The sequence below is a fragment of the Mytilus edulis genome, chromosome 1, assembly GCF_963676685.1.
Source record: "Mytilus edulis chromosome 1, xbMytEdul2.2, whole genome shotgun sequence".
NCBI classification, from domain to species: Eukaryota; Metazoa; Mollusca; class Bivalvia; order Mytilida; family Mytilidae; genus Mytilus; species Mytilus edulis.
Window position 1 is genome coordinate 106,423,035 of NC_092344.1, and position 12,763 is coordinate 106,435,797.

At 31.2% G+C, this 12,763-nt stretch overlaps 1 protein-coding gene across 1 annotated transcript in view; it reads left to right on the forward strand.

Annotated features, from left to right (window-relative positions):
* The window catches only part of LOC139499096 (xylose isomerase-like), a 38,554-nt gene that overhangs the window by 15,235 nt on the left and 10,556 nt on the right, over positions 1-12,763 (forward strand). The window contains exons 8-10 of the mRNA XM_071287777.1: positions 2,697-2,780; positions 10,905-10,960; positions 11,916-11,986. Coding sequence (XP_071143878.1) covers positions 2,697-2,780; positions 10,905-10,960; positions 11,916-11,986 — 211 coding nt within the window. The remainder of the gene's footprint in view (positions 1-2,696; positions 2,781-10,904; positions 10,961-11,915; positions 11,987-12,763) is intronic.

The following is a 12,763-nucleotide window of genomic DNA, read 5'->3' on the forward strand; positions in this document are numbered from 1 at the left end:
TCGGAATCCGGATGATTTGCACAAAGAAAGTAATTTTAAACCCCACGTGTTAGTTTTCAAGTCAGGATTTACTCTTAGAGAAAGTTGTGAATCGGCTGAATATGAAGTAAGGTCAACAAGAGATTCCGGCAAGTTGTCTTCTTTTATGAAATCGTCATACGTGCTTGTCCGACTATTAGTGTCCCCACAAATAAAACTAATTCCTTTTGTTGAGTAATTTTCTAAGACGGATTCCAGATCTTCAAATAAATCATTTACATCGTACTGTTTGTAGAAAACTGATTTATACGGCGGAATATATACAAATACTAGGTATCTATCTTCATCATTTTTCAAAAAAATTGATCTGTCGATTTTTATAACTATTATAGAGTCTTTTATAATTTCACATACAGAGATTTTCTGTTCCAAATGTTTTTTATACAGGAAAACCATTCCCCCACCTTGAGTACTTTTCGAACGCATACGTGGTACAATGACTGGACAACAGAATTGGTCCATGGTAAAATTGAATTGTTTCTTCACCCAACATTCACTTAAAAACACTATTTCATATGTATTCAGAAAGTTAACAAATTGTTCGTTTTCAAGTTTTTCACCTAGACCACCGTTTATGTTCCAAGATAAGATTTTGGTGGAGGAAACAGTTTTGTCATTCTCTAGTCGTTCCTAGTTCCACACGCCTTTGACTTCAGTGTCGCCACTGTTGTCATTCACGGATTCTTCCGCAAAAACTCTTTCCCCGTCTACATAAAGTTTGTCATTTATAAGAACGGCTTTCTTTTTTTGCAATTTCGCTTCCTTATACAACGGTACAAGGCGTTTCCGGCGGTCGTTTACGTCTTTTGGATACTGTTGGCTAATTCCAACATTAGTATTTTTTAACTTGTAACTATTCGATCGAACTTGACTTCGAGCATTTGAGTCATTAAATCGAACAATGATAGGTCTTGCCTGTCCCGCTTTCTTTTGTCCAAGGCGATGTGCTTTTGTAATTGTATGTTTAATATCATTTAGTTCTAGTTTGTCATCACAAATACTCGCTACAGTATCAATACAATTTTCGGACGTATCATCCTCGGTCTCAGGAATTCCGTGAAACAATAAGTTGTCAATGTATCCTCGACATCGAAGATCTGTAATTGTGTCAAAAAGTTTTTTGTTTTCTATCTTTATTGCATCGTTTTCACGTTTCAAATCTTCTACTTTTGAATTGACCGTTTTAACATTTTCTACCGTATCTTTGGAGAAATTATCCTTAGAGTTTTCGAGCTTAGCTACACGCACAGATAGACTTTTCACCTCGGTTGACATACCACTTAAAGAATTTGAGATATTGTTTAACATCATTAGGATTTGGTATACCCAAGGTGGGGCTGGTGCTGCTGTTGGAAATCCGAGCATTTGTTGGTTTAGTGGAGGCGGCGTCATTGATTGGTTCAAGAAAAAGGGGGGTGGCGGCATCGGTGGAGGTGATGCATCTTGTTGCATTGCTGTATTTTGGTTTTGATTGACTGTATTAATTTGTGTAATCTGTGAACTACTAGTTAGATCTACGGGATCACAATGTTTATCTACAGAGTCATTTTGTTCATGTTGTTCACTGTTTTCATTGTTACTTATGTTACTACTGTCCGCCATATTATCCGGGTCAAAATATAGGCTTTCGCACAAATTAAAACTTGTATGTTCTAGTTTCTTTGGTGTACTGCTTTTACGTTTTCGTTTCTTACGTCTAGGTGGCATTGGTTATGATATGGATATAAATTTTTACTTTTTGATGTCAAGACGTATTTTGAAAGTTAATTAATTGACATTTCTCTGCACTGTACTAACCTCCGCTGTTTACATGCTTAGGTGCGCTCGATTCTTAAGAATCCTTAAGAGGGTTTCATATGAAGTCTTGATTTAGTTTCCCGCGTCAATAATTGATAAAGTCTGACATCAGGTCGAGTTAAGAAAAACACCAATGATATTTCAAAATATATTATTTATAAAATAGCAAGGAAAGAATTCCTTTTGAACAGATCTTATTGGCGGAAAACCCATAGACGTAAAAGAGGGGCTTCATAGGAAGTCTTGTCTTTTAACAGATTGCAGCGTCAATAATTGCTAAAGTCTGTAAAAACAGTAATCAGGTCGAGTTAAGAAAAACACTTATGATATTCGAATGATACTTTTTATGTAGTTGCATTAGCATTAGCAGAGCTCATTTCCATGTTGGTTTTTATGCCTTTCCCCTCAATCATACTTTATTGTCTTTAAATTTCCCTTCTTTACATGTGGAAGTTTTTGATTGAGTTGTTTTCAGGTAGACTTCTTCTGTTATTAAATGCTATTTGGTTTTCAGGTGTGATAGAATTAACACGTCATGTTTCCATTAAAATCATTTGGCCAAAAAAGATATTCCTATCTATTATACATGTATGCAGCAGCTTTACTAAAACATATATTTTACGATCGCTGTTAATTTTGTCATATATCTCTTTTCACTTCCCTGATTTTAACAAAATAGCAATACTAAACTAGTTCATACGAACAAAGATATATAAACATCATTCAAAGCAAAGTAAACTTTTTATTTGAGATATTTTCAAAATTCTGTCTACATTTTAGTTTGTTGAGCTGTTTTAACATTATGGTTCAATTGGAAATTCATAAATCTACCGATCTACAAATTATCTTGTTATTTTCAGCCTACAAAAAGAAGATTGGTTTTACTGGACCTTTGTTAATTGAGCCTAAACCAAAAGAACCATCAAAACATCAGTATGATTATGGTAAGAACTAATAATATAATTTAAAAACATTTTTATTTGTTAACATAACGATGCTATGATTTCAAAACATTAAAGATAAAACAAAACATAAGAAAAATATGTTCATGCAACCATCCCAGGCCCATTATGAAAGATGGTGAATCCAAGACATTAAACACAATATGGTAACAAATATATTTTATGGCTTGTTTCACAATAACTAGTATACAATAAAGTTCTACACGAATGGTCAGAACTAGTTCACATCAACACTCGATTCCTCTTTTAAAACAATAACTTACAATATATGATAAATATACCCCAACTTGGTACACAATGTGGTGATTTAACTTAAAATATATGATAAAGATACCCCAACCTGGTACACAATGTGGTGATTTAACTTAAAATATATAATAAAGATACCCCAACTTGGTACACAATGTGGTGATTTAACTTACAATATATGATAAAGATACCCCAACTTGGTACACAATGTGGTGATTTAACTTACAATATATGATAAAGATACCCCAACTTGGTACACAATGTGGTGATTTAACTTACAATATATGATAAAGATACCCCAACTTGGTACATGTACACAGGTTGGTGATTTAACTTACAATATATGATAAAGATACCCCAACTTGGTACACAATGTGGTGATTTAACTTACAATATATGATAAAGATACCCCAACTTGGTACACAATGTGGTGATTTAACTTACAATATATGATAAAGATACCCCAACTTGGTACATGTACACAATGTGGTCATTTAACTTACAATATATGATAAAGATACCTAAACTTGGTACATGTACACTATGTGGTGATTTAACTTACAATATATGATAAAAAATACCCCAACTTCACGGCCGACACTCGGCTAACCGAGAGATTGGTCGGTTAATCTATATTGAGTATGCGGCTATATCGGCGGTTGGTCTGTTAATCGGGTTGGCTAAGGTCTGTTAATCAGGTGTTATCGAAAAAATCATTGAAAGTTCAGCATGTTTCATTGTATAACTTTTTAAATATATTGTTATCATAAGAATTATTCATGTCTAACAAAACAATTCAATGTACTGAATGCAGTGGTGTAATTATTATTTTTCTAGCTTCAATGTACGATCTATAAAATGAAAAGGCGGGTTACTCATCAATAAATTTATACACATTTTACACACACATAAAGTACACAAAATGACACGTTGGTTGAATTTACTTGCATTCAATAATTTGAACATCGAAAAAAGACAGGCATTATGTTTGTTTACTATATTGATATCATTGTGTGAAAAATCTACACGAAAATCTGTGTTTTCGTATCATAAATCAATCTTTATTTAAAACCTGGTCTGTTAATGGGTCGGATGTATAAAACCCGGTCTGTTAATTGGTCTGTTAAGAGTAATGAATGGCAATAAAGTATAATTTTATTGCTTTATTGGGTGTGATCGAATCAAATGGGTAGGCTCAAGACGAGCGGCTATAATAAACGGAAACAGCACATGGGCAGTGAAACATAAAATATACGGAAACAACACATGAACAATGAAAATTGATTAAAATGGTTTCAAAAAGTGTAATATTGTAGTAATATTAATTTCATCCAAGACTGGTCGCATATATCATGTGGATTCTGTTTAATTGTCATGAATGCCACCAATGTGTCATCTACGTACATTGGTAACCAGTATATAAATCAGAGATAAACGTCGTAATATGACTCAACATCAGTAAGTAAAATATATTGGGATGCTAAAATATAAAGAATAGAGAAAGAATAATGAGTTAGATAAATAAAATTGAAAAAAAGTGACATTACAATTTTAATAGCACAGAAATAAACAAGACCCTGATCCGGTCCCTCGTGGTATACACGAGAATCTGGATGGAGACGCAGATTATAGAATAATAGATAAGAACAGTAGAGACTGATACATTGCTAAAAAAAAAAGAGAGAACAAATAATATTTTTTTTTAAAGAATATAGACATGAAAGCCCTGAGTGTTGAAACAGTAATAATAATAATACTTTATTTCCGTAAGCAAATACAGCTTATTGGATTTACACAATATAAATATCCAATAGATAATATACAGCATAATATAACATTTATACACAAATTATACAAATTAATTAAAGAATTAAGCGGAGTATGACATATAGACATTTTAAACTAAAAATAAACATTTGAATAACTAACCATTACGTGCTTTTTCTGCCAAAAATAAATATTTTCCAAGGTTGTTTAGCTCTTTGACATTTCTTACAGATAACAGTTGTACTAATTTAAAAGTAGATGGTCTCTCATAGTAATAACTCTTTATATATTTACATCTGATGTCGTTATATTTATCACATTCTAAAATAAAATGATATTCATCTTCAATAGCATTTTTATTACACATACTACACAAACGTTCATTTCTGGCTATACTATAGTATCTACCTGTTTCTATACATAGTGCATGAGCATTAATTCTATATCTAGTAATATAAGATCTATACAAACTGTTTAATGGCCGACTAAGGTAAAATTGCATAGTGTGACCATCGTGTAAATACTGATACAAAGTACATTTCGGCGAATTTTCAGAATATGATAAACCTTCAGATATATAATTATCTATTACTCTTTGTTTAAATTCACTCAAAAATAATTGACTGTTTCTAACTCTCTGTGAAAACCAAACATCACTAAAACCATATTTACATAATAAATCTCGTACTTTACAAGACCAATTTAGCTTGTCATTTGGCTTCACACAACTAGATTCGTACATATCATTATATACATGTTTTAAAATACAGTTCTCTGTGTCTAACAATCTCAACCAGTAGGTTACCATTTTCACATATCTATTTACATACAAGGGCACTCTGCCTAACTCAAAATATACCATGTTATTAACAGTTCCTTTTCTAACTTTTAAAATTCTTTTCATATAATACAAATGCAATTTTTCTATATCTTCGGCTTTATGAAAGCCCCAGACTTCACTGGCATAATTCATTATACTTGTAACATAAGTATCAAATAAAGATAGTAAAGTTTCTATATTAAAAAATTCATCATATGTTTTGCTAAGTAAGCTGAAAGTAGCTTTTCTACCCTGTTCAGTTAATGTCTTTTGTGTTAAAGAAAATATACCGTTATAATTAAACAATAAACCCAGGTAAACAAATTCATTACATACTTCTACTACTTTACCATTTAAATACCATTTTTCGTTATCTTTTATTTTACCTCTATTACGAAAAATAACAATTTTTGTCTTACTTAGATTTATATGTAACCCATACTGTGTTGAACACTCATTCACAGTATCTATCATTTTTTGTAACTCAATAACACTTTCACTAAAAAGAACTGTATCGTCTGCGTACATAAACAAATATAAATTTAACATTCTGACTTCATATGGCTCAATACCCTGTTTGATTAATTCTATTTCTATATCATTTACATAGAGCGAATATAAAAAAGGGGATAATGACTCCCCTTGCATCAATCCTGCGTTACAACTGAAAAATTCTGAAAACTGACCATCTAACTTAACACATGTTTTCAATTTAGAATACATAGATTTAATTAAACACAATAGATTACCAGTTATTCCACACTTTAGCATTTTTTGCCATAAAATAAGATGTGAAACGCTATCAAAAGCTTTAACATAATCAACAAAGCAACAATATAACCGTTTTCCTTTGCGTAAAGATTTAGCTATAACAGAATGAAGAGCAAAGATTGCGTCCCTTGTACCATATCCTGGAATGAAACCGAATTGCGCATCTGTCAAAATACTGTTTTCTTTACACCATTTCATCAATCTAGTATGTATCACCGATGTGAATAATTTTCCAACGTGAGAAACCAGTGATATTCCTCTATAGTTACCCGTATCATTCATCGAGCCCTTCTTGAATAGTGGTACTAATACACTAGTAACCCATACTTCTGGGAACCATCCTGTACATAATATAACATTAAAAAGCTTGCATAGTAACGGCAGAAGGACAGTTTTACATTCTTTAATAAATTCATTTAAAATATTGTCATATCCTGGTGCTTTTTCACGTTTTAGTTTCTTTACACATATGTCTATTTCTTGTTCTGTAAAGGGGCGATCTAATTCTGAATAAACCACATCATAGTTTTCATCATTTACTTGACCATCTATAATATTGTCTTTCGATACTAAGTTCTTGAAATGCGTGACAAAGTCATCTAATGTTAAATTACTATTAAGTGTTTTTCTTTTCCTTCTAAATTTTCTGTAAAAGTATTTTGGGTTGGTTCTTCTCATCGAACTAAACATATCTCCTCTCTGGGTTTTGTAACGTCTTTTTAAAGTATTTTCCATACGCTTAAACCTTTGTTTTGAAATGTTTAAGTAAAGTCTATTTTCCTCACTTCTACATAAATTAAACTGTGATAATGCTCGTTTGTAAGTCCGGTATAACTCTTTACATTCGTCATTTATCCACGGCTTATCTCGGTTAAAACCAGTTACTCCTAAATTTCGTTTTTTGCCATTACAATAGTCACACTTAACAGTTTTTATCACTTCTCTTTTTGTGTATTTTTCTGTAATGTTTAAAAAAATGTCGTTCGTTTCAGCCACAATATCGTCAATATTGTCCGTTTCATTCATACTATTCACAAGATCGCTTATTTTATCTGCACTTGCACAAAGGTCTCTCTTTATATCATCTTTATACTCTTCATTCCAGTTATAGGTATTATATTTTATAATTTTACATGAACAAAAATCAGTCAATGATAATCCTTTCAGTTTGAAATCAATAATTACAGGAGCATGACATGAAAATGTATTAAAATTACCAATCATAAAATTATTTAGTATAGAAAAAGATTCATGAGATAATAACACATAATCAATAACGCTACAACCATTTTTATTTTGAAATGTAAATTTACCACTGCTTTTCCCGAACCGTCCATTACATACTCTAACCCCAGACGATTTACACAAGTCCAAAATCTTTCGACCAAAAGTGTTAGCAGGCTTTATGTCCTCCGTAGTTCGTTCACTAGGTGAATCAGGTGTGTAATCAATTAAACCACTTATATCACTTTGTAATTGAGTACTCAACAGATCATGCCCTATAAAGTCGTTTGCTTTACCAATTCGTCCATTCAGGTCACCAATTATAGCAATGTTACCTAATGCACCATAATGCTCTATATGTTCCTGTAAAACTTCAAATACGTCACAGTCATATTTGCGGTAAAATATATTTTTATCTGGTGGTACATATATAGCACATAAATATAAATCTTTACAATCAGACATTATACTATTGCTTATTTTCAACCATATCATACTGTCTGCACAACATTTTAAGACCTCAAGATACGAATTTAACCACTTTTTATGAAAAACAATAACACCGCCTCCATTACATTTCTTCCTTTGCACATAATTTTTTTCGTAACCTGCTATCTCAAATTCTTTTGGACATTTAACCCAACATTCGTTAAAACATAATATGTCATAATCAGCAATTTCATGTTGAAATTCGGCGTCGGCTAATTTTCTTATCAAACCTTTAGAGATGTTCCAAGAACATACTTTCAATGAATATTTAACGGTTTCTTTTCTGTTTATATTTGTATCATCCCCCGCTAATTCCTATTCATCGTATAAAACTCCCTCAACGAATAACTTGTCCCCAACCAAGTACGCAGTCTTCTTTTCTTTTCGTTTTTCCAACATTACCGGTATTAACTTTTTTCGTTTGGCTAACACTTCTTGTGGATATTGTGGACTAATTCCGAAATCTGACCCCTTTAGTCTTTTTGACGACTTTCGTACCATCTCGCGGTCACTGTACTTAGAAAATTTTACCACTATTGGCCTAGGTCTACTTTCTCCGACTTTTTTTTTACCCAGTCTGTACGCTTTTTCTAATTTAAGGTTCGCTTTGGCATTTTCAATTTTCAATGTTTGTTCACAGAAGTCTAAAATTATGTCTAAACAGTTTTCTTGTATGTTTTTCTTTCCTTCTCCGATATTACCTTCATCTACATTACCCTGAGCCCCGTTCGTCTCCATTTCTACATTGACTATTTTTTCTTCAATTGCAAAAAACAAAAGATTGTTACTCAAGTTTTGCGCCTCAACACCTGCTAATCTCTCCTTCACTGAATTACTGGTATTTTTTGATACTTCAAAACTTTTTGTCAGAGTTTGAATTTTAGCCTTTATCGATTTGTGTAACGGATTGCGATGTACTCATATTGGTGACAAATGCTAGAAGTTTACATGTGTAGTTCTCCTCTGCACGTATGTAGAAAGGAACTAGAAATGGAATGAAATGAGTTAAAACTTAAGATAACCTTATGTAGCTGCATTCGCTCCTTTCCATTTACTTCTTTAGAATTATTTGCAAACAACATATGAGTAAGTAATAGAAGAAAATAATCAATTGGATGATTCTGACGAATTAGGATTAACGTCCAGTGACAAACATTATGTGCATATGAGAACGACAACACGTTATATGTACCCTGTGCTGTATTAGAAAGACACTTTTAGTCGGATTTGAGAACGTGCTACTCTGAACATACACAAAAAAAGGCTGATTGAAAACGTTAATAATAATGCATGCATATTCCAGCGGCCAATCCATAGACACATCCTTCCATAAATTGCAAAGAAAGTCAAAATAAAAATGCTCTTACTAGAAGGATACTGTTGCAACGTATTCAGTGTCAATTTTTTTTTACTCAAGAACATCTCATTCTTAACTTTTTCAATGGGAAAATATAAAGGTAGCAAAACTATTATCGTGGCTAAATAACTCTTAACTGACACAATTTCAATTGTCCAACCCATTAACAGACTTTATTCACATAATTTTCACTAAAACGAGGTATTATTGACGTTATAGTGAAATTATGAAATATTTACTAATGTCAATTTATTTTTTAGAACCAAAGTACTATTTTGTGTTCTTAAAATGATATCTAAAATTGTTTTTTTCGCCTTTTATTAAAATAAATGCTATGCGTATAAGCATAAATAAAACATACTTGCGCGACGCCTTTTAGTTTTACTGAAAAATGTGCAGACTATGAAATGTTTTTACAAGTGGAAAATGTTCTATGATAGATATCATTTTGTCAGACACTTTTCTTTTTTGGATTTAATTCTAATAATATGCCAAAAATCTGTATATTAAATAGAGTTTAACATTAAATTGTGCGTTTTACTCTTAACAGACGTATAACCAACCCGATTAACAGACCAATCGCCCATATAGCCACATACTCAATATAGATTAACTGACCAATCTTTCGGTTAGCCGAGTGTCGGCCGTGAACTTGGTACATGTACACAATGTGGTGATTTAACTTACAATATATGATAAAAAAAAAACCAACTTGGTACATGTACACAATGTGGTGATTTAACTTATAATATATGATAAAGATACCCCAACTTAGTACATGTACAATGTACACTATGTGGTGATTTAACTTACAATATATGATAAAAAAATACCCCAACTTGTTACATGTACACAATGTGGTGATTTAACTTACAATATATGATAAAGATACCCCAACTTGGTACATGTACACAATGTGGTGATTTAACTTACAATATATGATAAAGATACCCCAACTTGGTACGTGTACACTATGTGGTGATTTAACTTACAATATATGATAAAAAAAAAATACCCAAACTTGGTACATGTACACAATGTGGTGATTTAACTTACAATATATGATAAAGATACCCCAACTTGGTACATGTACACAATGTGGTGATTTAACTTACAATATATGATTAAGATACCCCAACTTGGTACATGTACAAAATGTGGTGATTTAACTTACAATATATGATAAAGATACCCCAACTTGGTACATGTACACAATGTAGTTATTTAACCAGTTATACGTGTAAACGAACGACCCTTTTGCCTATCTAGTGCATTATTTATTTTTAAATACATTTTAATGAAGGCAACACAATTAATCATTCTTTCAAAGATATATACTTATATTTACAGCAACCATTTTTTTTTATATCTGATAGAAAAATAAGTTGAGATGTCATGCGTGTCTACGAAACGTTAATTTTTTTTGCAGATGCCATGACAGTTATTGGGTTCCTGAAACATTTTGGATTAGAAAATGACTACAAAGTAAGGATAATGATGTTTTTTCTTCAAAAAATGTATTGCAATTTGTATACGATCGTTTCCCATCATCATCTAATTGTTAATTGTCTAATGTTTTAGTTCAGTCATGTGTCCATCAAATGCAAAAAATATCCATTCATTCAGTGCCCAGTTTTGTTTTTATATTGACATGTATGGAACATCAGTGTAGTTTCAATGCCTATCTTCAGACAGCATCAATCATATACACTTTACAGTCATTGTATAATGTCAGTTCCACTTGCTAGTATAAAAAACATACAAGATAATTATGCTGTTTTCATTCTTTAACTCGTGCAAAGATATGAATATCCTAACATTATCAGTTAACAAAAACTTTTTGATTAAATTTACCAATCAGACTGGTTTTCATCAGTGATGTCAAAGCATTTCTATTAAATATAAAACATTTGTACTCTTGTATTAAATTTTAGCTATTTTAGAAGATTGACATCTTTATAAAGTGAGATCTCTGAGACCAAGAAATTGTATATATAAACTTACCAAAAGTAAGGCAAATTTGAATTTTTTAAACTGTTTTGATTAAAAATAAGTCCTGGTGATAGGTTTATTTAAGACAAATTACAATTTCAAACTGACCGAGAAAAAGGCAGAAAACCAATAATTTCCACATGGTTAATGCATATGATTGATAAGAGAATTATCAGATAATTTGTGAATTACAGTTTACTGGATTGTATTTACAATATTAATTAATCTATTGATTCCAGTGATCCTGTAATCAACAGTTATCAGTATCTGGCTTATATTGAATGTTTAATCCATGTAAAAAATTTAGTGGATATAACAGGGGTTTGAAAAATAAGTGTCAAGAGTGATTGATTTCGATATTATGGCCAATAAAACATTTCTATTAACTCCTGTTGATTTTTTATATTTCATTTGATTGGATTGCAATTTTTTTTTAATATTATTTCAGTTAAACATAGAACCCAATCACACGACCCTAGCTGGACACTGTTACGAACATGACATAGTGATGTCATCAGCGTAAGATTTTTAATTATTTCACACATCCTATTAGTTCTAACCATTTTATTTTAATTTAAGTTCTGGGTATCTGTATATTAGTGTCTCTGTTATTGTTTGATTTGTAATTTTTTCTAATATATTCATTGGCAAGATTGATTAATAAATATGAAATTTAACAGAAAACACCTTTAAAACTACGAGGGATATATTACAATATTTAAACAATTGATTCAAATGAAACGGAAATGAAAACTATTATAGCTTGAAAGTGATTCGTTATGCGCATCGATGTGTTACCTCACGATATTGATTCAAACAGACATTTAGGTGTAGCACAATTTACCGTTCACTAATGTTACTTGATACAATTCCTAGATCACAACCCTTTTTTTTTGTAATATATATTTTATTATTTTCTTATCATTCTCAAATCTCATCTTTAAATAAAGATGTACAAAAATAATTTTGTTATAACTCATAAAGATATGGTAAACCATAACTATTACAAATTATAAAATACTAAGTCAATATTCATGATATTACAGTACAGAATACATCTGCATTGAGCTCTATTTCTTAATAATATTATCAATATTTGACCATTTTTCTTTCATTCTTATTGCTTTATTGATCGGGCATAAACTCATAGAGACCATGTCAATCCTATGATAACATCTAATCCATTCAATTGCTTCAGCAGCAGATGGGACTGTAAATCTAATTCTACATTAGTAAAATATCTCTTCAATATCAGAATACCTGTATTAAGAATATCTTTAAATACATGATATTCAA